This window comes from Oncorhynchus mykiss, chromosome 24 (assembly GCF_013265735.2).
Source record: "Oncorhynchus mykiss isolate Arlee chromosome 24, USDA_OmykA_1.1, whole genome shotgun sequence".
Taxonomy (NCBI): Eukaryota; Metazoa; Chordata; class Actinopteri; order Salmoniformes; family Salmonidae; genus Oncorhynchus; species Oncorhynchus mykiss.
Genome location: NC_048588.1, coordinates 32,142,334 through 32,167,218, shown reverse-complemented (window position 1 = coordinate 32,167,218; position 24,885 = coordinate 32,142,334). Strand labels below are relative to the sequence as shown.

General features: G+C 39.6%; 3 protein-coding genes across 3 annotated transcripts; 1 reads left to right on the top strand and 2 right to left on the bottom strand.

Annotated features, from left to right (window-relative positions):
* Window positions 1–4,677: 4,677 nt before the first annotated feature.
* LOC110503395 (olfactory receptor 52J3-like) lies at window positions 4,678–5,630 on the bottom strand. The gene has a single exon (XM_021581744.2). It carries the CDS (start codon window positions 5,626–5,628, stop codon window positions 4,678–4,680), a length of 951 nt encoding a protein of 316 aa, XP_021437419.1. The 5' UTR covers window positions 5,629–5,630.
* A 2,381-nt stretch (window positions 5,631–8,011) lies between these two features.
* On the bottom strand, window positions 8,012–9,332 carry LOC110503470 (putative gustatory receptor clone PTE01). The gene has a single exon (XM_021581805.2). The coding sequence runs from the start codon at window positions 9,330–9,332 to the stop codon at window positions 8,397–8,399; it is 936 nt and encodes a 311-aa protein (XP_021437480.2). The 3' UTR covers window positions 8,012–8,396.
* Window positions 9,333–20,733: 11,401 nt separating this feature from the next.
* Window positions 20,734–22,750, top strand: LOC110503171 (olfactory receptor 52E4-like). Its single transcript, XM_021581527.2, has one exon. The coding sequence runs from the start codon at window positions 20,756–20,758 to the stop codon at window positions 21,689–21,691; it is 936 nt and encodes a 311-aa protein (XP_021437202.2). The 5' UTR covers window positions 20,734–20,755; the 3' UTR covers window positions 21,692–22,750.
* The last annotated feature ends 2,135 nt before the right edge of the window (window positions 22,751–24,885 follow it).

The window sequence follows — 24,885 nt, the reverse complement described above, 5'->3', positions numbered from 1 at the left end:
CTAGCCTTAACTTTACTAACTGACTGAGTATATTGGTTCCTGACTTCCCTGAAAAGTTGTATATTGCGGGGGCTACTCAATGCTAATGCAGAAAGCCAGAGTATATTTTGTTGCTGGTCAAGGGCAGTCAAATCTGGGGTGAACCCAGGGATATATCTGTTCTTCGTTCTACATTTTTTCAATGGGGCATGCTTATTTACGATTGCGAGGAAAGCACTTTTAAAGCGCAACCAGGCATCCTTTACTGACGAGATGAGGTCAATATCCGTCTAGGATACCCTGGCCAGGTCGATTAGAAAGGCCTGCTTGCTGAAGTGTTTTAGGGAGCATTTGACAGTGATCAGGGTGATCGTTTGACCGCGGACCCATTATGCACGCGGGCAATAAGGCAGTGATCACTGAGATCCTGGTTGAAGACAGCAGAGGTGTATTTAGAGGGCAAGTTGGTCAGGATGATATCTAAGAGGCTGCCCATGGTTATGGATTTATAGTTGTACCTGGTGGATTCCTTAATAATTTGTGTGAGATTGAGAGCATGTAGCTTAGATTGTAGGACGGCCGGGGTGTTACGCATATCTCAGGTTAGGTCACCTAGCAGTATGAACTCTGAAGATAGATGGGGGCAGTCAATTCACATATGGTGTCCAGGGCACAGCTGTGGGCTGAAGGGGTCTATAACCAGCGGCAACGGTGAGAGATTTGTTTCTGGAAAGGTGGATTTTTAAAAGTAGAAGCTCAAATTGTTTGGGCACAGACCTGGATAGTGTGATAGAACTCTGCAGGCTATCTCCGCAGTAGATTGCAACTCCACCACCTTTGGCAGTTTTGTCTTGTCGGAAGATGTTATGGTTAGGGATGGAAATGTAAGGATTTTTGGTGGCCTTCCTAAGCCATAATTCAGACATGGCTAGGACATCAGGGTTGGCAGAGTGTGCTAAAGCAGTGAATAGAACAAACGTAGAGTTAACATGCATGTTAACATGCATGAAACCAAGGCTTTTATGGTTATCCTGGGGAATGGGAGTGGTGCTGGGTGCTTCCGGGCCTGGGTTAACCTCTACATCACCAGAGGAACAGAGGAGCAGTAGGATAAGGGTACGGCTAAAGGCTATAAGAACTGATTGTCTAGTGCTTTCGGAACAAAATGAGCAAAATGAGCAGATTTCTGGGCACGGAAGAATAGATTCAAGGCATAATGTACAGACAAGGGTATGATAGGATGTGAGTACAGTGGAGGTAAACTTAGGCATTGAGTGACGACGAGAGAGGATTTGTCTCTAGGGGCACCAGGTGAGGTGAGGTCACTACATGTGTGGGGAGTGAGGCATATTGGGCAGGGCTGGGGGCTCTACAGTGAAATAAGACAATAATTACTAACCAAAACAGCAATAGACAAGGCATTATGACATTAGGGAGAGGCATGTGTAGCCAAGTGATCATAGGGTCCAATGAGAAGCACTAGATGAGTCAGGGAGCCAATTCAGTAGTCACTGCTACGCTAGGCGAGCAGGAGATACGGTGATTCAGACAGCTAGCGGGCAAGGGCTAGCAGATGGACATCCGGTGACGTCGTAATGAAAGAGCCTGTTAAAACCACCCCGGACGGTTACGTCGACAGACCAGTCATGATGGATCGGCGGGGCTCCGTGTCGGCAGTAAAGGGTCTAGGACAATTGGCAAAAGAGGTATTGTAGCCCAAGTATTGGCTGGTCCACCTCTTTGGCTAGCCGGGAGATGGCCCTAGCTCGAGGCTAGTAATGACCAGCCTTTCAAAGCACATCATGGCTAAAGACATGAGTGCTACGGGGCGGTAGTCATTTAGGCAGGTTACCTTCGCTTTCTTGGATAGCAGATAGCGATATACCTGTCATAAGCCATGGCAGTCAGGATAGTGAAGGAGCCAGCTCCGTACAGGTGGATGAGCAGAGCCTGGGGGTAGCATACAGGGTAGGAGATAGACCTATTCTGAGCCAGGATGCTCACCACCAGCTGAGAGAAGAAAGCTGTAGCACTCTGGACCGAGTTTGGGGAACCCTGATCTAATTCATGATAACATTTTAAAACAACTGTATTGCAATATTAACAGTGCCTCCAGAAAGTATTTACACCCATTGACTTTTTCCAAATGTTGTTGTTTTACAAGATGGGATTCAAATGGATTTAAATGTATTTTTGTCAACGATTTACACATTTTTGTCAACGATTTACCCAAAATACTCTGTAATGTCAAAGTGGAAGAAAAATGTTTTGGTTTTTTTTATAATTAAAGAAAAATAAAACACTGATATATCATGATTGCATAAGTATTCAACCCCCTGAAAAAAGACATCTTGTAAACTGGGTTGTTTGAATCGTGAATGCTGATTGGCTGACAGATGTGGTATATCAGACCATTTACCACTGGTATGACAAAACATTATTTTTACTGCTCTAATTACGTCGGTAATCAGTTTATAATAGCGATAAGGCAGCTCAGGGGTTTGTGATATATAGCCAATACCGCAGCTAAGGATTGTGTCCAGGCACGTGCCAATGGTATATTGGCCATATACCACACCCCCTTGGGTCTTATTGCTTTGGCACCTTTCTGGGTAAGTCTATACACACCGGGAACTTTTTTAAGTTGGTTGTTGATCATTGCTACACAGCCATTTTCATGTCTTGCCATAGATTTTCAAGACGATTTAAGTCAACACTGTAACTAGGCCACTCATGAACATTCAACGTCCTCTTGGTAAGCAGCTCCAGTTTATATTTGGCCTTGTGGTTTAGGTTATTGTCCTGCTGAAAGGTGAATTTCCCAGTGTATGTTGGAAAGCAGATTGAACCAGGTTTTCCTCTAGGATTTTGCCTGTGCTTAGCTCTAATCAGTTTATTTTTATCATGAGAAAACTCCTTAGTCTTTGCTGATGACAAGCATACCCTAAACATGATGCAGCCACCATCATGCTTGAAAATACGAAGAGTGGTACTCAGTGACATGTTGAATTTCCCCCATACATAACACTTTGTACTCAGGACATAAAGTTCCTTTCTTTCCAACATTTTTTGCAGTTTTATGTTAGTGCCACACATGTTCTACTGCTTGATCTCCTGTTCCCTTTATATAATATTAGCTCAAAAGTATTGTGGAGTTCTTGCACCTAAATATAAACAGTACCGGCACCCAAAATGAGCACCAGCACCTATTTCAGTCAAAGTCAAGCACTGGTTCTACCCCTCCCATTGTTTGGCATTCAATGATGATAATGATATGTTGTGAGTAGGTAAACTAAGCCACGTTTTCAGGTGCTGACTTTCATAATCTATATACTTGCCAGTTATCTGTACATTTGAAATTTGTCTGAACTATCCTTTTAAAACAGCCCAATGTGAGTGAAACCAGTATGCAAATAGGTAGACCAAGCTCTGACTGTCTAAGCTCAAAGTACTGTGGTGATTATAGATACAGCCCCGGAAGACAGGTAAACTGTGACAGAACGACAAAAGGAAGCCCCCTTGGGTTTCCACGGTGCTGCTGTCCCGGTTGTGGAGTACAGCTGTCGTCACACATGCCCCCTAACAGTCACACCTCCTAACTGAACAGTACACAACCACAAGGCCTTCCAAATGCCTTACTTAAAGGTCCAATGCAGCTGTTTTTATCTCAATATCAAATCATACATGGGTAACAATTAAGTACCATGTTGTGTTGGTTTTCAATTAAAATGGTCAAAAAGAAACAAATAATAGCAAAGAGCAATTTCTCAATCAAGAATTTTGCTGCGTTTTCTTAGTGGGGAGGGGAAAACAGAAAATGAGCTGTTATTGGCAGAGATGTTTGGAACTATTTCTTATTGGTCTATTAACGAATTTACTGCCTGCCAAAACTCCATCCCACCAAAACAGGCTGAAATGTTTTCAAACAGCTCTTACACTAAAAGGGCATTATCATCATTTTCACAATTCCACAGTATTAAGTGTGGAAATATATATAAAACACAGAAAAATCACATTTTTGACTGCACTGGGCCTTTACGTCATTGGGACTGTGTAAACCATAAAGATGTCTAAAGGCCTTATCTTAAATCATTGGGACTGGGTAAGATGACCAATTACCCATACAGCTGTCTCATAGTCTGCTCGAGTACAATGACATAAGAGGCTTGTATAGACTGATGCAGTTCATTTTCAATTTAATCATTCGTAATCACATTCACATTCCTAATGACACTTATTGATAATATGTCATAGGGTTTCTTGGCTGATTGAACAATATAATACAGGACCAAGTGGTTCAGTCTGGGTGGCTTGGGAAATTGCAGGACTACTCATTCACATGACAGAATTTTCCACACTGAGGTCACCTTGCAATATATCAGTTTATATGAAACAACTTTATGCATATATTAAGATATCCCATAAAATACATGAGTAAAACATACCTTTAAAAAGGCCTAACATGTCCAGTTTACAAAATGCGATTGAATTGTATTCTCAAAACAAGTCAATGAAGAAAGGTATTAAACAGATGTTAGGTATTTTACTATGACAGGGGATTGATCGGCCTACACTACATCAGCAGAGTAAGTGGATGTTGCCCCGAAACTGATTCATTTTCCATGTGATTAGCGGAGATATACGCATGAGCCCTAAGACACACAGGAAACCAGTATGGAGCTGACATTTATGAAATATTCACTTGAACGCTATCTTTTTCTTCCTCACCACCATGAAAAATGTTTTTCTGATGTCCTTTGTTTTCATCCCGTATATAATTGGATTAATAATTGGTAAGAGCAGGTAGATCATCATACCGCACAGTTTCTGAGTATTAGGAGGTATGTTCTGAAAGCGATATGACAGTATTACAAAGGTGGAAGTGATTTCAAAAAGAAGAAATGTCACTAGCTGAGCAACACAGGTGTTTACAGCCTTGCTCTTGGTGTCAGATTGTCGATTAATTATGCATATTACAAGAATGTTAATATAGGAAAATAGCTGAATACCAACACTGATAATCTGCATAACCGCTGTCATAGCCAAACCATAAATGTTGTTAGCTGTGACATCTTCTCCACATGAGAGGCGAAGTAGAGAGGGGTTGTCACAGTAGATATTTAGTATGTAAGCCTTGCACCTCTTAACTCGGGACTGAAGAGCAAACAGGGTCAATATCATGGCCATGTCCAGGCCCCAAGCAGCTGATATAATGACACATAGTGTAAAAGGTGTCATGATCGAGGGGTATTGCAGTGGTTTGCAAATGGCAAAATATCTATCAATTGACATCGCTGCAAGTACAAAAAGCACACCACCCCCGTACAGGTGGCAAAGAAAAGCTTGAAAAACACATGTGGGGTAGTAGACAGAGTGAGTCTGTGTCACGATGTCTGACAGCACTCTGGGTAGCATAGAGCTGATTCCTACCAGGTCATTCAGGGGGAGACTGAAGAGGATGTAAAACATGGGCTTGTGGAGAGTCCGCTGTGTGATGATCAACAGCATGATGGTCAGGTTACAGAAAACAGAGAACAGATAGAGCAGGAGACCCATGATGAACACAGGGTAGGTCATTGGGGTAGGGATGTCAAAACTGGCAATCTGCAAGTGGTAACTGAATGTCTGATTAAGAGTCTGGACCGACATAATCAAATACCTGTAAAGGAAGAAAAGCAAATCTAATGTACACATTTTAAAGTACTATTATACTAATTGGTATGCAAATCTGACTCAATACTAGCAAAAATGTATCTTAAGCCAATTAGCTCCAGTCTAGCTTAAGGTAAGGTTCTTATTAACATATTTACTGAATTATCAGATTGGTTACATTCAGTCACTGTAGATGGTGAATTGAAATGTAATGATATTGTAGTTTATAATTGTAAACATATATTGTCTTTATCTTAACATGTACTCTGCATTAAAGCAATGTGTATGTAAGTATACGGAATGTTATTCAGATGAGTGGTATAGCTTACCTGAGGGTTTACCTGTCTGTCACGTTTTGTCTCAGAGCAAACAATTCCCTGCTACTACGTTGCCAATCTTCCTGAACTAGTTTGGACAGAGCTGCGGCACTAGCAGAAATATTGTCCTAACTCGTTGTACATTAGTGAGTTATTTAAAGGAAACAGATTCATGTGATTGTAATCCCAGAGAACCACTCACACATTCTGACGTAACTCAAGACTAAGTCATTGGTTGTTGGGATGATTGCATGTTGATGTATTAATTACTGTATTTAATACATGATGATGTCATGTTGTGGTAAATTACAGTGTAGGTATAACATTGGCTATATTTTAAAAGTTAACACAAATAAAATGTCAATTTCTTTCTGAATTCAGTAATGACCTATGAAAAGGCTTTATTGTAAAATCACAACATCAGCACATATTAACTACAACACTATTAAAATGGCCCAAAACTACAATGGGCTCTATTCAATCAATACCAATGAAGTTCAGCTTTACTGCGTGATTGAAAATGAAAGGCAATGTTTTCTCTTTTAGCGGAGACAGCATTCACAGTAAACGCTGCCTGCATACAGTGTGACGGATCTATTGAAAATGTACTTTTACATTTATATCGCAGAATCTGTTATGTTTCAGCTTTACAGATTGAATTGAGTCCAAAGTAGAAAATAAATTGTACATTTAGAAAACAATAAAATATTAAATAAAAATGTTATGGGGAACAATACAAGCAAAATTAATCCTTGTGCTATACAAATCAATGGCAAAAAATAGTATTTATACTACTTACTTTCAAGGGCAATCTGCAGCTCAAACAATAACAATGTCACGTTCTGACCTTAATTTCTGTTGTTTTTGTCATTATTTAGTATGGTCAGGGCGTGAGTTGGGTGGGCAGTCTATGTTTGTTTTTCTATGTTTTGGGGATTTGTATGTTTCGGCCTAGTATGGTTCTCAATCAGAGGCAGGTGTCATTAGTTGTCTCTGATTGAGAATCATACTTAGGTAGCCTGGGTTGCACTGTTTGTTTGTGGGTGATTGTCTATGTTGGTTGCTTGTGTCATCACAGTTCTCATTTAGCGTCACGGTCGTTATTTGTTTATTGTTTTTGTATTCAGTGTTCAGTACTTTCTTTAATTAAATATCAAGATGAACACAAACCACGCCGCGTTTTGGTCTGCCTTTCCTTCAACAGAAGTAAACAGTGACAAACAAAGTGACAACTCACCACTGTTTTGGTAAACAGCCAACTTGCAGATGCTGTTATCCAAAGCCACTTATGGTCATACTTGCATACATTTTATGTATGAGCTGTCCCGGGAATCAAACCCACTATGCTGGAGTTACAAACACCATGCTTTACCACCTGAGCTAGAAAATGGGCTGGATAACAGTAACCTTTCTCAAATGTATAGACATGGCAATAGATGCAAGAAGTGGCCATCCATGATATCAAAATGATAGTTTTAACCATGAGTGTTTGTTTACAATGGAGTGAAACAAGCGTATATGTTGGGTCCTGATGTGGGTACTACACTTGAACTAAGATAATGAGGCATTTATAATTATACTGTATTCTTCAAGAACCAATGGGTATTGTTAATTCATTTTAAAGTCCAAAAATGGATGTACCAATCACAGATTAGACCTTAACATATATTTTTAAGTGTTCCCTCCCATATTTTACCTTAATGTTTAACTTTCCCTCTGGAAACATGTGTAAATGCTTTCTGATGATGAAAAAAATAAAATAAATACAAACAAAAAATACCAAGAAACCTTGAGATGTTAATAAAGATAAGGTAAAGGGATACAACTTAAAAGCACAATCTCTAATTTCAACTACCAGTCACTTCCAGGGATTCAGGGTCTGCCGGTCCATGAGGTTGAAATGATAGTTTGATGAATGATTTGAAGCTACGGTATACTTCAGCAATAAGGCCAGAAGGGGTGTGGTGTATGGCCAATATATCACGGTTCTAACACACGACGCAACGCGGAGTGCCTGGATACAGCCCTTAGCCGTGGTATATTGCATTTCGCTACACGTGCAATAACATCTGCTAAACATGTTATGTGACCAATAACATTTGATTTGATTGGAAATAAACCACAAACTCCCGAGGTGCCTTGTTGCTATTATAAACTGGTTACCAATGTAATCAGAGCAGTAAGAATAAATATTTTGTCATACCCGTGGTTTACAGTTTGATATAACACAACCTTCAGCCATGGTATATCAGCATTCAGGGCTCCAACCACAACGTTTATAATGTGCATTGCTTACCACTACAAAGCACAGAAATAGTAATGAACTACCAATAGGAAGTATTACGTAACTATTCGTTTCATGTGTTCTGTGCAGAAACAATACACTGCCCCACATCTGGCTAAATTGTTACCGTAAACCACCATCATCACACCATGTTTATAATTGGTTCAGACTGATACTTTGTTGAGAAATACTTTCAGTAGGGTGATTCGTATTTCCTTTGCATTCAGCCCGTATACAATTGGATTCATAAGTGGAGATACTAGAAAGATGAGCATGCCCATAATCTTTTGCAAGTCAGCTGAGACAATCTTGAATCTGTGTGATAAAATTGTGAAGGTTCCTACAACCTCAAATATGAAGAATATGACCAACTGTGCCACACAGGTGTTCAAAGCCTTACTCTTAGCATCAGACTTTCTTGTAACCAAGCAGGTGATCAGAATCTTCACATAGGAAAAAATCTGAATGGACACACTTATAACCTGCATGACTGCAGTGTTAAACAGTCCTATGACATTATTCAGTGTAGTATTACCACAGGTGAGTTTAAGAAGGGAGGGGTTATCACAAAACACATTCATTATGGAGGATCTACACCGGGGAAGCTTTATCTGCAGAGAGAACAGCAGTAGAATCAAGAGGAGGTCAAGACCCCAAACCAGTAAAATAATGACCGCCACATTCCTGGGTGTCATAATAGTACTGTACCTCAACGGCTGGCAGATGGCAACATAACGATCAAAGGCCATAGCCGCAAGAATAAAGAGAACCGCGCCTCCGTACATGTGGAGCAGAAACCCCTGAATAACGCAGAGGGGGTAAAAGACCGTGTTTGTCTCAGTCACAATGTCTGACAGCACCTTTGGGAGCATCGCAGTGATTCCTATCAGATCGTTGAGAGGAAGACTGAAGAGAATAAAATACATGGGTTTGTGTAGGTTCCTTTGCATGACGATGACGGACAGTAAGGTCAGGTTGCAGAACGCACAAAATGAATAGATAGCAACGCCCAGGAAAAAGATGGGATACTTTCCACCAGGTGGAATAAAAAATGGGTCCAGAGTTAACTTATAGCTGACGCTGAAGGATTCGTTCTCCATCAGAGCTCACCAGAGTGGTGCTGGAAACCTAGAGAGAACAATGTTGACAATGAGTCTAAGAACTATGTACATGAAATTGGATAAATGTTTAATAGACAACACAACGCATCACCTTCCACGAACAGCACAGCATGAATCTTGAGAAGATGTAGGTGCCTCCAGGGTGGAGCACTGCTTTGTACCTATTGGACTTTGAAGAGTTCTTTTATTGCTGCCTTCTGACTGCTATGAGTCAGTCTTAGAATCCCATGAGATAGTGGAGCTTTGATTGCAAAATTAAAAGGATCAACTTAGCATGGGTTCAACATAAATTATAATAAATGAATGAATTAATTGAAATTAATCAGGGTTAGGGTTAAGGGCTTTACAGACAGGACGCCCATGGTTGCCCATTCATTTTCATTGTAGATAGGCGGGGGGCGCAATTCTATCCAGGCGGAGTGATCGGCAGTGCTCATGCACGTGATTTATACAATATTTTTTTGTATTATCCAGTAGTGAAAAAGGTGCTCAACTTTCATACTTGAGTAAAAGTAAAGATACCTTAATGGAAAATGATGAAATTAAAAGGGAAAGTCACCCAGTAAATTAGTACTTGAGTAAAAATCTAAAACTATCTGGTTTAAAATGTATTTAAGTAGAGTGGGGGGAAAGTACTCAATTGTCATACTTAAGTCAAAAGTAAGAGTAAATTCTATACCGTACATCAAAATCCTTTAATTAAGCAAACCAGACGGCACAACAAAAACATTTTACAGACAGACGGACAGACAGACACACTCCAACACTCAGACATCATTTACAGACAGACGGACAGACAGACACACTCCAACACTCAGACATCATTTACAAACACAGTATTGGTTTTTAGTGTGTCCACCAGATCAGAAGCAGTAGGGGTGGCATTGCTTTATATTGATAGGTGTGTGAATTGGGGGATGTTGCTGTCCTACCTAAGCATTCGAAATGTAACGAGTCCTTTTGGGTGTCAGGGTAGTAAAAAGTACATATTTTCTTTAGAAATGTAGTGAAAAAGTTGTAAAAAATATTAACATTAAAGTCCAGATACCCTTAAAAAAAACCTAAGTAGTACTTTAAAGTATTTTTACTTAAGTATTTTACACCACTGGTATTATCAACTATAAACTGTGAAATACAAAACACATCTCCCCTCAATGAATTTCATTAATTCATCCATTCATTAATTCATCCATTCATCCATTCATTAATTCATCCATCCATCCATTCATTAATTCATTTATTCATTCACTCGTTAATTGATTCATTCATTCATTGCGATTACAGTAACATTTACTTTTTTACAGTAGAATTCACTCAAAGTGAAAATTATACCATGACATTCAGGAGCGCCTCTACTGGGTGCACACACACACATTTTTTTATGGGCCTAACAGCAAAACACGTCAATAAAAAAAAATATATTGGCCTAATAGTAAAGACATGTCAATTAAACAAAAATATATATTGGCCTAATAGTAAAGACATATCAATTAAACACTATATATGGGCCTAATAGTAAAGACATATCAATTAAACAAAAATATATATTGGCCTAATAGTAAAGACATATCTATTAAACAAAAATATATATTGGCCTAATAGTAAAGACATATCAATTAAACACTATATATGGGCCTAATAGTAAAGACATATCAATTAAACACTATATATGGGCCTAATAGTAAAGACATATCAATTAAACACTATATATGGGCCTAATAGTAAAGACATATCAATTAAACACTATATATGGGCCTAATAGTAAAGACATATCAATTAAACACTATATATGGGCCTAATAGTAAAGACATATCAATTAAACACTATATATGGGCCTAATAGTAAAGACATATCAATTAAACACTATATATGGGCCTAATAGTAAAGACATATCAATTAAACACTATATATGGGCCTAATAGTAAAGACATATCAATTAAACACTATATATGGGCCTAAAAGTAAAGACATGTCAGCAGAATACCACCCTGTATACCACTGCTGGCTTGCTTCTAACGCTGAGCAGGGCTGGTCCTGGTCAGTCCCTGGATGGGAGACCAGATGCTGCTGGAAGTGGTGTTGGAGGGCCAGTAGGCGACCCACTTTCCTCTGGTCTAAAAAAATATCCCAATACCCCATGACACTTATCGTAAGAGTAGGGGTGTTAACCCTGGTGTCCTGGCTAAATTCCCAATCTGGCCTTCATACTATCACGGCCACCTAATCATCCCCAGTTTACAATTGGCTCATTCATCCCCATCCTCTCCCCTGTAACTCTTCCCCAGGTTGTTGCTGTACATGAGTGTGTTCTCAGTCAACTTACCTGGTATAATAAGGGTAAAATAAAAATGTAATAAATAAAAATGTATGGGCCTAATAGTAAAGATATGTCAATAAAAAAAACGTCAGGTAGCCTAGTGGTTAGAGTGTTGGGCCAGTAACCACTAGGTAGCCTAGTGGTTAGAGTGTTGGGCCAGTAACCACTAGGTAGCCTAGTGGTTAGAGCGTTGGGCCAGTAACCACTAGGTAGCCTAGTGGTTAGAGTGTTGGGCCAGTAACCACTAGGTAGCCTAGTGGTTAGAGTGTTGGGCCAGTAACCACTAGGTAGCCTAGTGGTTAGAGTGTTGGGCCAGTAACCACTAGGTAGCCTGGTGGTTAGAGTGTTGGGCCAGTAACCACTAGGTAGCCTAGTGGTTAGAGCGTTGGGCCAGTAACCACTAGGTAGCCTAGTGGTTAGAGTGTTGGGCCAGTAACCACTAGGTAGCCTAGTGGTTAGAGTGTTGGGCCAGTAACCACTAGGTAGCCTAGTGGTTAGAGTGTTGGGCCAGTAACCACTAGGTAGCCTAGTGGTTAGAGCGTTGGGCCAGTAACCACTAGGTAGCCTAGTGGTTAGAGTGTTGGGCCAGTAGGTAGCCTAGTGGTTAGAGCGTTGGGCCAGTGGTTAGAGCGTTGGGCCAGTAACCACTAGGTAGCCCAGTGGTTAGAGCGTTGGGCCAGTAACCACTAGGTAGCCTAGTGGTTAGAGCTCTGGGCCAGTAGCCTAGTGGTTAGAGCTCTGGGCTGGTAGCCTAGTGGTTAGAGCGTTGGGCCAGTAACCACTAGGTAGCCTAGTGGTTAGAGCGTTTGGCCAGTAACCACTAGGTAGCCTAGTGGTTAGAGCGTTGGGCCAGTAACCACTAGGTAGCCTAGTGGTTAGAGCGTTGGGCCAGTAACCACTAGGTAGCCTAGTGGTTAGAGCGTTGGGCCAGTAACCACTAGGTAGCCCAGTGGTTAGAGCGTTTGGCCAGTAACCACTAGGTAGCCTAGTGGTTAGAGCGTTGGGCCAGTAACCACTAGGTAGCCCAGTGGTTAGAGCGTTGGGCCAGTAACCACTAGGTAGCCTAGTGGTTAGAGCGTTGGACCAGTGGTTAGAGCGTTGGGTTAGTGACCAGACAGCACTACATTGGCTACACATACAGGGGGCGCTCTTTCTCCCACTCGGATGCGTTCTCTGGGGAGATTGATGTGTCTTGCTGTCGGCGGGCATCTCTGTCAAATGATCAATATGAAGAGAGACCACCCCAGTGTTTTGTTACCTGTGGGGGAGCTCATGTCTCATTCAGATGCCTTATACAATATCCAATACAGTAAGACGTAGTTTATTTTTAAACATCACTGACATCTAAAAACAAGTTATTGATATATGTTTTATAATTATAATACTCTGTTACAAGTCAGGATGTCTCTTTTGAACTTTTACTGTCTTATAAAGGCCCCGTCTCCTATTCCATGTTTTGACCATTGACCATCTAATACAGTTCACTGTTGCTACTTCATTCCATGATTACATCAGCTAGACGAGACTGTGTCATCTTGGTGTAAAAAACATGTATTAATGAACACCGTAGAGAGCTGATTAAATGATGTCTCATTAACTGCCTCTTGTTGTAATTAATCCATTGGGACTTCAGAAACCTCTTGCCAGTTATTGGAGTCTCTCGCTAATGAAGCATGTTGATAAAAAAATACCACTGAGGCACAAGTTCAAGTTACACCTCTGCCTTATAGTTTGGTAGCATTACACATATGTCAATGAGATAAATCACAATGATGATATCTCAAATGTCCAATGCATTTCAATAGAGATAAATGTATCTGCAGAAATGTATCTGCTAATCTGCTAATCATAACAGTGTCTTATTGAATTATCCATGCCTGCTCTAACCATAGTATCCATGTTGTATCCATCCTTCAGAACAGATATCTAATCATATGTTAAAAGTGAATATTGAATATCTGCTCTTCTCTATTCCCCCTTCCTTCCTGACGTGTCAGGATGTCCGCAGAGAGAAACATTTATTAAGTTTCTATTAAAACTAAAGGGGTTAAGGGAATATGTGGACACTGACCGATGGGATTGCAGTGGAGACAAACGGGCCTCTTTACCAAAGTGCTGTATAGAACTGGGGAATGGTCAGAAGGGATGGGTTAATCATCCCACCCAGGAGAGAGAGCTCTATTAGACAGGGAGGTGGTTAATTAGTTGAATCAAGCTCTGGTCATTGTTAGTGGATGAATGGGTTACGGCGAGGCCACCAGAACCTCTCTCATGACTGGGGGAGTACTGTAGGATCCTGAGGGATGGAAGACTCCATGTCGCTGACTAACTATCCTCACTTTACCCACTGCTAGACAATCCTTCACAAACACACTGAATTGGTGAGGAATTAATTCTTCAAAAACATGTATTCAAACCCCTTGACTTTTTCCACATTTTGCTGTGTTACTGCCTGCATTTAAAATAAATTAAATTTAGATTTATTTTTGTCACTGACCTACACACAATACCCCATAATTTTCAATTATAATTGTTTTGTTAATGAAAAACTGAAATGTCTTGAGTCAATAAGTATTCAACCCCTTTGTTATGTCCAGCCTAAATAAGTTCAGGAGTAAAAATGTGCTTAACAAGTCACATAATAAGTTGTATGGACTTATGCTGTGTGCAATAATGGTGTTTAAAATTAGTTTTGAATGACTACCTCATCTCTGCACCCCACACATACAATTAACTCTAAGGTCTCTCAGTCGAGCAGTGAATTTCAAACACAGATTCAACCACAAAGACCAGGTAGGTTTTCCAATGTCTCACAAAGAAGGGCACCTATTGGTAGATGGGTAAACATTTAAAAAGCAGACACTGAATATCCCTTTGATCATGATGAAGTAATTAATGACACTTTGGATGGTGTACCAGTCGTTACAAAGAAGCAGGCGTCCTTCCTAACTCAGTTGCCGGAGAGGAAGGAAACCGCTCGGGATTTCACCATGGGGCCAACGGTGGCTTTAAAACAGTTACAGAGTTTAATAGCTGTGATACAGTGCATTGCAAAAGTATTCATCCCCCATGGCATTTTTCCTATTTTGTTGCATTACAACCTGTAATTTAAATGGGATTTTATTGGGATTTCATGTAATGGACATACACAAAATAGTCCAAATTGGTGAAGTGAAATGCAAAAAATTACTTGTTTCGAAAAAAAATAAAATAATAATAAATGGAAAAGTGGTGTGTGTATATGTATTCACCCTCTTTGCTATGAAGCCCCTAAATAAGATATGGTGCAACCAATTACATTTAGAAGTCACATAATTAGTTAGATTGCACACAGGTGGACTTTATATAAGTGTCACATGATCTGTCACATGATATCATTATGTTCTGCCTGTTCTGAAAGGCCCCAGAGTCTGCATCACCACTAAGCAATGGGCACCACCAAGCAAGCGGCACCATGAAGACCAAGGAGCTCTCCAAACAGGTCATGAACAAAGTTGTGGAGAAGGACAGATCAGGGTTGTGTTATAAAAAAACATCATAAACTCTGAACATCCCACACAGCACCAATAAATCTATTGTAAAAAAAAGAAAGAATATGGCACCACAACAAACATCCCAAGAGAGGGCCCGCCCACCAAAACTCACAGACCGGGCAAGGAGGGCATTAATCAGAGAGACAACAAATAGACCAAAGCTACAAAGCTCCACAGCAGAGATTGGAGTATCTGTCCATAGGACCACTTTAGGCCGTACACTCCACAGAGCTGAGCTTCACAGAAAAGTAGCCAGAAAAAAAGCCATTGCTTAAAGAAAAAATAAGCAAACACATTTGGTGTTCTCCAAAAGGAATGTGGGAGACTCCCCAAACATATGAAAGAAGGTACTCGGGTCAGATGAGACTAAAATGTAGCTTTTTGGCCATCAAGGAAAACGCTATGCCTGGCGCAAACCCAACACCTCTCATCACCACGAGAATTCCATCCCCACAGTGAAGCATGGTGGTGGCAACATCATGCTGGGGGGATGTTTACATCGGCAGGGACTGGGAAACTGGTCAGAATTGAAGGAATGATGGATGGCGCTAAATGCAGGGAAATTCCTAAGGGAAACCTGTTTCAGCCTTCCAGAGATTTGAGACTGGGATGGAGGTTAGGACAGCAGGACAATAACCCCAAGCATACTGCTAAAGCAACACTTGAGTGGTTTAAGGGGAAACATTTAAATGTCTTGAAATGGCCTAGTCAAAGCCCACACCTCAATCCAGTTGATAATCTGTGCTATGACTTAAAGTTTGCTGTACACCAACGGAACCCATCCAACTTGAAGGAGCTGGAGCAGTTTTGCCTTGGCTAGATGTGCCAAGCTTATATAAACTTACCCCAAGAGACTTGCAGCTGTAATTGCTGCAAAAGGTGGATCTACAAGTATTGACTTTGGGAGGTTGAATAGTTATGCATGCTCAAGTTTTCATTTTTTTTTGTCTTATTTCTAGTTTGTTTCACAATAACACATATTTTGCATCTTCAAAGTGGTAGGCATGTTGTGTAAATCAAATGATACAAACCACCAAAAAAAACACGCTTTCATTTCCATTTTATAAGGCAACAAAATAGGAGAAATGCCAAGGGGGGTGAATACTTTCACAAGCTACTGTAGGAGAAAACTGAGGATGGATCAACAACATTATAGTCACTCCAAAATACTAACCTAAACAAGGCACTAATGCAATGTTAAAATAAATGTTGCAAAGCAATTCACTTTTTGTCCTGAATACAACGTGTTGTGTTAGGGGAAAATTAATTTCTCCATATTTTCAAGCATAGTGGTGGCTGCATCATGTTATGAGTATGCTTGTAATTGTTAAGGACGGGGGAGTTAATCAGGATAAAAAATAAACAGAATGGAGCTAAGCACAATCATAGAGGAAAATCTGGTACAGTCTGCTTTCCACCAGACACGGGGAGATTAATTCACATTTCAGCAGGACAATAACCTAAAACACAAGGCCAAATCTACACTGGAGTTGCTCACCAAGAAGACAGTGAATATTCCTGAGTGGCCCATTTACAGTTGTGACTTAAATCTACTTGAAGATCTATGGCAAGACCTGAAAATGGTTGTCAAGCAATGATCAACAATCAATTTGACAGAGGTTGACAGAGGTTAAAGAATTCAGGCAGTAACGCAAAAAAAATGTGGAAGGGGTATGAATACTTTCTCAAGGCACTGTACTAAACATTGCTTTATCGGGTTTTCTCAACAAGATGTTATGTTCTCGGTGTTCTGGTCTTTTACAGAACCATATTAGTTAAAATACAAATTCACCGACCAACTGAGAAGAGGACACAAAGCCTTCAGTCGTGCTCAAAAGACAACATCAGGAGATTCTTCATAATTTTATGATTGAAAACATGAATACAACTAGATGTAAGTTCTTGTTAATTAATTCTAAAGGACTATCTGATTTAATGAGTGAAGATTAAATATCTAATTTTACAATCCTCTTTTGTTTTATTGTAGTAATTTGAGTCCCCGACTAAGTTCCACCCCAAAAAATACAAAATAAAATATATTTTGACGTCTTAAGTATGTAAAATATGTATACATTTGACATTTTTTTAGGAACTTAACTTTCTTTTGAGAGTTAGAGAATTTGAATACACAAGGTGCAATTTTGAAATTTGGTAGTTCTTTTTATACATCTTTCAAAGAGATTCTCCGGCACTTTTGTATACTTTTTAGCCAGTAGTTCTGAAAGTAGCAAGCCAAAAGTGGTCTACTAAAATTGCATACTACGTCACATTATGTGCAGATATGTGCACCACGTTTATGCTCTCTCTTTCCCTCTCCTGTCTGTGCTTGATGTGCCTCTTACTAGCTGTCACTCATATGGCAAGCTCGTTGGTCAAACTCAAATTGCCAGGGGGTTGGCCCACATGGGGGAATAAGGAAGGGAAAGTGGCACAACACAGCTTCCTGAAAAACGGTTTCCTTCAAACTAGGGATTTTGTGGGTATTGAGGTAAGACAGTGATTCTGCTAAAATATTATTATTCATATTTTAACTACTATACACGTTTACACATCCATACCAAACTGGGAGGTGTCAGAAAAATACTTTGTAGTTGCCAAAGTTCCAGAGCATGGCATTAATACTGGTAAGAAGAATGTGTTGTTAGGTGTCATTTATACAGCTACAATTTACAGTGTGATTTTATGAATACTTATTAAAAAGCTATTGTTTAAAAACCCTAAAAATGTATTGTTTATCTTTTAAATTTCTAATTACATAATGTCTATTTGTTCGGCCCGTGGCCCACAAGCCCCAACAGTTTGAGCACTTCGTTTTTTTTATATAAAACAGTTTGGATAATGCACACATACTTTTTTATACAGGAAATGTAGCCATACTAATTTGTTTTGACATCCACTAGTGTTTTCCTCTTCATTGCATCGTTCCTTTCCCTGGTGGGAATTAGAGTTTATGGATCTTAGATACAGTAATTAACCCTTTGTTATTAGCCTAAATTGTTCAACGTTACAGTACATAGTGATCAGGGCGCTCATTAGTTCCACTTGTCCTTGTACAGCTTGACCAACAACGGAAAACAATGTCAGGTCACTATCACTTGATCCGCTGTCCATATCAGAAGTATGCACTTGCTCCACTTGGGTAATTTACAGTGAAATTACATAATTCAAAGAGGGCTTGCAGGCAGGCGGAAACATTTGTCATTTCACTGATCGACATGATAGATCTAATGCATTGTTGAGAGTATAACAGTACGCCCCTATGGCACCATCCATAAAATTGTTACATATTTATACACATTGAGCATATAATGCACGGTCTAGTTTACCGATAATTAAACCGCATAACTTGGTTTATTGTTGCATATCTATGTACCATAAGGACTGAATGCAGCAACCAATGTACATTATCTCAGACACATACTGGGCTACAGCAGGGTGAAGGCCAGAATAATTAAATCACTTACAGTATCAGTATAAAATATCAGTATTTGATCTTACAGCTAGTCTGGTCCCAAAACTTTTTGTGTTGTCTATCGAACTCCTATATGGAGTAATTGTCACAACAACCAGCCATGTTGGCCTGCATGGTGAAAACAGATCCAGGACCAGGCTAACAAACAGCTACACAATATCATTCAAAATCTAGTTGCCAGATGGCTTCCATTAGTAATCCCTCATACAATATTTTCAAAATCTTTAATGCATGACAATTTCCTTCTCAACAGCCTCAAGATGAGTTGTCATTTCAATCAGCTTAAGTATAGCTCGAGACTCTGACGTGAAAATTCACATGGTGATAACAATGGAGGATCCTCAGAGGAGGAAGGGGAGCACCATCCTCCTCAGTGAGTTTCGCAAAAATAAAAATAGTGAAATGTTTAAAAAGTTATCCTTTTTCAATAAAACTATACTAAATATATTCACGTCACCAAATAATTCATTAAAACAAACTGTTTTGCAGTGAAGGTCTATAGTAGCCTCAACAGCACTCTGTAGGGTAGCACCATGGTGTAGCCGGAGGACAGCAAGTTTCCATCCTCCTCTGGGTACATTGACTTCAATACAAAACCTAAGAGGCTCATGGTTCTCATCCCGTTCCATAGACTTACACAGTAATTATGACAACCTCCGCAGGACGTCCTCCAACCTGTCAGAGCTCTTGCTGCATGAACTGACATGTTGTCTACCCAATCAAAATATCAGAGAATGAATCCAGTAGTGAAATTATAAGCTACAGCTAGCTTGCACTGCCCTGCATAAAATGTGGTGGGTAGCTGACTCAGAGGGAGAAAGACAGTAGTTGAACAGTTTACAATTATTTAAAAAGAAAGGAGAAGCAAGAGAGAGAGAGCGAGAGAGCTAGCTATATTTTATTGTATTTAGTTCACTTTCACCTACTTAGCTAGCGAATGCAGCTAGCTAGTTTAGCCTACTCAAACACCAAACAGAGAGGGATGCTATGTTAGCTAGCTGGCTATGTCTATCCAACACTGGAACTGTTCCAAGTCAAGGTAAGCTTTTGGTTTTATGAATGTATTGCCACTGTGGCCCGCTGGTGTGCCTGCTAAACTGTTTGCTGACTGCATGATTTACTAACACGTTAGTTCTCGTAGTTATATTCACCATGACGTCACTTTAGCTAATATGGTGACAACGATGTAGGCTGTGTGTAGTGGTTAGCTGATGTGACAGACAGCTGATGTATTGTGCACTGAAGTCCACAAGCAATGGAAAAGATGAAAGGAGGAGGGCGCGTAGATGCGAGAAGGAATTAACAAGCATGTTTGTATGTGACTGCTATGAAAGTGAACTGTGTTTTCGTGTGATCAGGTGTGTATTTATTCAGCCGATTCTGTTGAAAAAAGTTTCTTAAAAATGGAAGCAAACGGAACAAAATGGGGATAAACCTACCTGAATTTGTCTAATAGAAACTTTTATTTGCAACAGTTGGACTAATAATTACACCCTATATCAGCTATATGCAAGAGTGTGCAAGGCGGTATTGAATGTGTCACTGTCAATCACCTTGATTACACTCATTCTTCTCTTGACCTGTGCACCTAAATTGTAAACTTTCATGCACAGGCTAGGTTGTAGCAACCTCATGATGGGTATAGGTAAAATTAGAGTATCATGTTGTAGCCTAAACCTATCGATGTTACATTGAGCTGGGTGAATGGAATATGAATCACAGTCATCCAATATGCTGTAATAGAAATAAATGACCGCCATTGGTTAATAATCACGTGACTTGATTGACATCAAATTAAGGATGTGTTTTAGATAAAAAGGATGTGGCCGATGCCTGTGGCAGGATTCTAAGGTATGGTTTTAGAGGACAACCTTTCTATAGGTTTCTGATTTCAGCTGTGGTATTCTTACTCACTCTGTCAAATTTGTTATTGAGGTATTCAAAATCACTAGCAGCATTTAAAAAAAGGATACAAACAGCATGTGCTAAAAGCTGTATTTACAATTGCTGCCTATAATAATAATTGTTATATATATTTGTATGTCTTCTTTTTTCAGGTTCGCCCTGCGTTGCTAAAAGGATGGACAACAACATGTCATTTCCAAGCCATATCCTTCAAATCCAGGGTTTTGAATTCTCACAGACATTCATGTATCCAATTTTTTTCTCCATGCTGTTTGTTTATCTCTCCCTCCTTGTGTCTAACATTGGTGTCCTGGTAGTCATCATCAAAGAAAGAAATTTGCACCAACCAATGTACATCCTCTTCTGTAACCTGTCTGTAAATGATCTGATTGGCAACACTGTCTTGTTGCCTCGCCTCATGGCTGATATTGTTTCAACTGATAGGTTTATCACGTACAGCCAATGTGTTACTCAGGCCTTTTTCAGTCACATGTTTGGATCAGCCTCACATATGATACTGATCATTATGGCCTTTGACAGGTATGTGGCCATATGTCACCCATTAAGGTACACGTCCATAATGACAACCAAAACTGTAGTTACGCTGTCTGTGTCTGCTTGGGGGGCTTCCCTTGTGTTAGTGTCTGTCCTACTGGGTCTCACCATAAGGCTTTCCCGCTGCACTTCAATCATTCGAAATGTTTATTGTGACAATGCATCATTGTTCAAGCTGTCCTGTGAGAACGTTTCAATCAACAACATCTATGGACTCTTTTTCACTGTGCTGCTCTTTACTTCTTCAATGGGAAGCATAGCTGTTACTTATATCAGGATTGCTGTGATTTGCTGGACCAAGAAAAGCAAGGAACTGAACAACAGAGCGTTGCAGACCTGTGCAAGCCACCTGGTGGTGTATCTCATTATGCTGTGGAGTGGGTTTCTAACCATCATACTGCATCGCTTTCCAGACTATCCATATTTGAGAAAACTGGCTTCTGTTCTATTTCATGTCGTCCCTGCTCATTTTAATCCAATTATCTACGGCTTGCAAACAAAGTCATTGAGGCAGAAAATTAAACAAATACTCTGTCGGAAAGTTACACACTCATAATACAGATATTACTTTGTAAATCAAATCGACAGGCTTGATTATTCTGGTCCTAAAACAGCCAAAATAAAATGGTTTGTATTTCAACACATACCAGTCTTAAAAGCTGTGTTCAAGGTACTTTTCTAACATATTCAACATCTCTAGCGCCAGCCCAACATCAACATACAGTATGTGAAAATGGCACATTTCTATGTGTTGTAGTCAAAAAGATAGAGGAACAAAAGTGTTTCTGATGACATCATCTCCTGTGTTTCTTGTGATTTGAACCAATTATGTGCAGGCAATGAGCAGAAATAGTTGTGGCAGCAATTGCAATATTTCCCTCTAAAGGTTATGTTTTGCCATTTTCACATATTTTGATGTTGGGGTGGTGATGGAGATGATGAATATGAAGTTTAAATAATTGTTTTTATTACCCTTTAATGGTTCTGTTCTGTAAGATATTAGGAGGTATGAATGAGGGAACCGTAAAGGTGATGATGAGCATGCGTTGGTCATCAGGCTTTCCTGTCTGTGCTTAGTGGTTACCTTGTTGCCAGTCAAAATGGCATCTCAATTGAGACCTCTAGTGTCTGTTAGCTGAAAACGCAGAGGGACGTTGCAGGGATGCTCAAATCCAAGCCTGAAGGTCTGCAAAATCCAAGCTTGAAGGTCTGCAAATCCAAGCCTGAAGGTCTGCAAATCCAAGCCTGAAGGTCTGCAAATCCAAAGCCTGAAGGTCTGCAAATCCAAGCCTGAAGGCCTGCAAATCCAAGCCTGAAGGTCTGCAAATCCAAGCCTGAAGGTCTGCAAATCCAAGCCTGAAAGTCTGGTGAATTGAGAGATTGTCACTGATGGCCAGAAATTCCACTCACCTGTAACGGATTCACTCTATAGAGCCAACCTGGAACAGAGATACTGATAAAGAGCTTCCATCTTTAGCCGGCCTCCGCCCTGTCCTGAACCTTAGACAGTGTCACTTATTGGCTACCAAAAGGTACTCTACCCTGCACCTTAGAGACTGCTGCGCTATGTACATACAGTAGTCATTAAATAATGTAATAATGTTTACATACTTTCTACTTTTAATATACAGTGCCTTCAGGAAGTACTCACACCACTTGACTTTTTCCCACCTTTTGTTGTGTTAAAGCCTGAATTTAAAATAGATTAAATTGAGATTTGGTGTCACTAGCCTACACACAATACCCCATAATGTCAAACTGGAAATATGTTTTTAGAAATCTTTACATGTTAATAAGCTGAAATGTTTTCAGTCAATAAGTATTCAACCCCTTTGTTTTGGCAAGCCTAAATAAGTTCAGGAGTAAACATTAGCTTAACAGGTCACATAATAAGTTGCATCCACATTTCTCAAGTTAAAGGTGAAAGTCAACCAGTAAAATACTACTTGAGTAAAAGTCTAAAAGTACTTGGTTAAATGTACTTAAGTATCAGAAGTAAATGTAATTGCAAAAATATATTTAAGTATCAAAAGTTAAATTCCTTATATTAAGCAAACCAGACGCCACCATTTTCTAGTTTGTTTTCATTTGCTGATTGGGGCACACTCCAACTCTCGGACATCATTTACAAAAAAAATATTTGTGTTTAGAGAGTCCGCCAGATCAGAGGCAGCAGGGATGACAGGGATGTTCTCTTGATAAGTGTGTGAATTGGACCATTTTCCTGTCCTGCTAAGCATTCATAATGTAATGAGTACTTTTTGGTGTCAGTGAAAATGTATGGTGTAAAAAGTATATAATTTCCTTTAGGAGTAGAGTGCACTAAATGTTGTCAAAAATATAAATAGTTAAGTACAGACATGCTATTTGGGGGGGGGGGGGGGAGGGGGGGGGGGTATGATGTTTGTGCATCTGTAACTTTCTCACTCATCATCATTCACGAATCATTCAGGATTATCCATAATCATGGTAACATCCACATTAATGTGTCTAGAAACATATTATATTTCTATTTGCAATAAAAGTTACTCCAAAATTGCACAATACATTATTTTCCATTAATTTCTATTGGGCACAAAAACATCTGAAACACAACCAAAGCAAACAGTAAATGCATCCAACAAATTAGTAGAGTCACAAGATGGATGTCATTTTACGTGCTATGAATATTGGACCAAATACTTAACTTTTGACTACTTTAATACAGATATAAGTGAATTTATCCCAATACTTTTGGTCCCTTAAAATGTAGAAAAAGTGATGTAATTTCTAAACGGTTCACCTGGTGTGGATGAAAATACCCTCAAAATAAAGCCGACGGTCTGCACTTTAACATCAGAGTCATCGTTTCAAATCCAAAGTACAGCGTCAAAACATAATTTTTTAACAATTTTCCCAAACTTTTGGAGCTCACTCTCTGTCCCTCTTGTGATGTGTTTGGTAAACAGACAGACATGAACGTCATTTGCCTGGCTCTGCTTCTGTGAGAGGGATTACCAGAAGGACTGTAGGAACTGTGTCAGAGGAAAAAGGCCCTGGATCACTGGTGGCTTTTGTATCTATATGACCATTATTTGATAGCCCAAGTAAAAATATTTTTATATATTACAATTTATTCTGAAATGTACAAAAAAATCAAATAATATACACAACCGTTCAAAAGTTTGGGGTCACTAAGAAATGTTCTTGTTAATTTTTTAAATAAAATTAAAATAACATCAAATTGATCAGAAATAGAGTATAGACATTGTTAATGTTGTAAATGACTACTGTAGCTGGAAATGGCTGATATTTTAAATGGAATATCTACATCAGCAACTATCACTCCTGTGTTTCAATGGCACGTTGTGCTAGCTAATCCAAGTTTATCATTTTAAAAGGCTAATTGATCATTAGAAAACCCTTTTGCGTTTATGTTAGCACAGCTGAAAACTGTTTTGCTGATTAAAGAAGCAACAAAACTGTCCTTCTTTAGACTAGTTGAGTATCTGGAGCATCAGCATTTGTGGGTTCGATTGCAGGCTCAAAATGGCCAGAATAAAATAATTTTCTTCTGAAACTCGTCAGTCTATTCTTGTTCTGAGAAATGAAAGCTATTCCATGCGAGAGATTGCCAAGAAACTGAAGATATCGTACAATGCTGTGTACTACTCCCTTCACAGAACAGCGCAAACTTGCTCTAACCAGAATAGAAAGAGTAGTGGGAGGCCCCGGTGCAAAACTGAACATGAGGACAAGTACATTAGAGTG

Bases quoted from the DNA above. Each gene is read 5' to 3' on its own strand.
- LOC110503395 (XM_021581744.2), bottom strand. From the start codon at position 5,628: ATGTCGGTCCAGACTCTTAATCAGACATTCAGTTACCACTTGCAGATT.
- LOC110503470 (XM_021581805.2), bottom strand. From the start codon at position 9,332: ATGGAGAACGAATCCTTCAGCGTCAGCTATAAGTTAACTCTGGACCCA.
- LOC110503171 (XM_021581527.2), top strand. From the start codon at position 20,756: ATGGACAACAACATGTCATTTCCAAGCCATATCCTTCAAATCCAGGGT.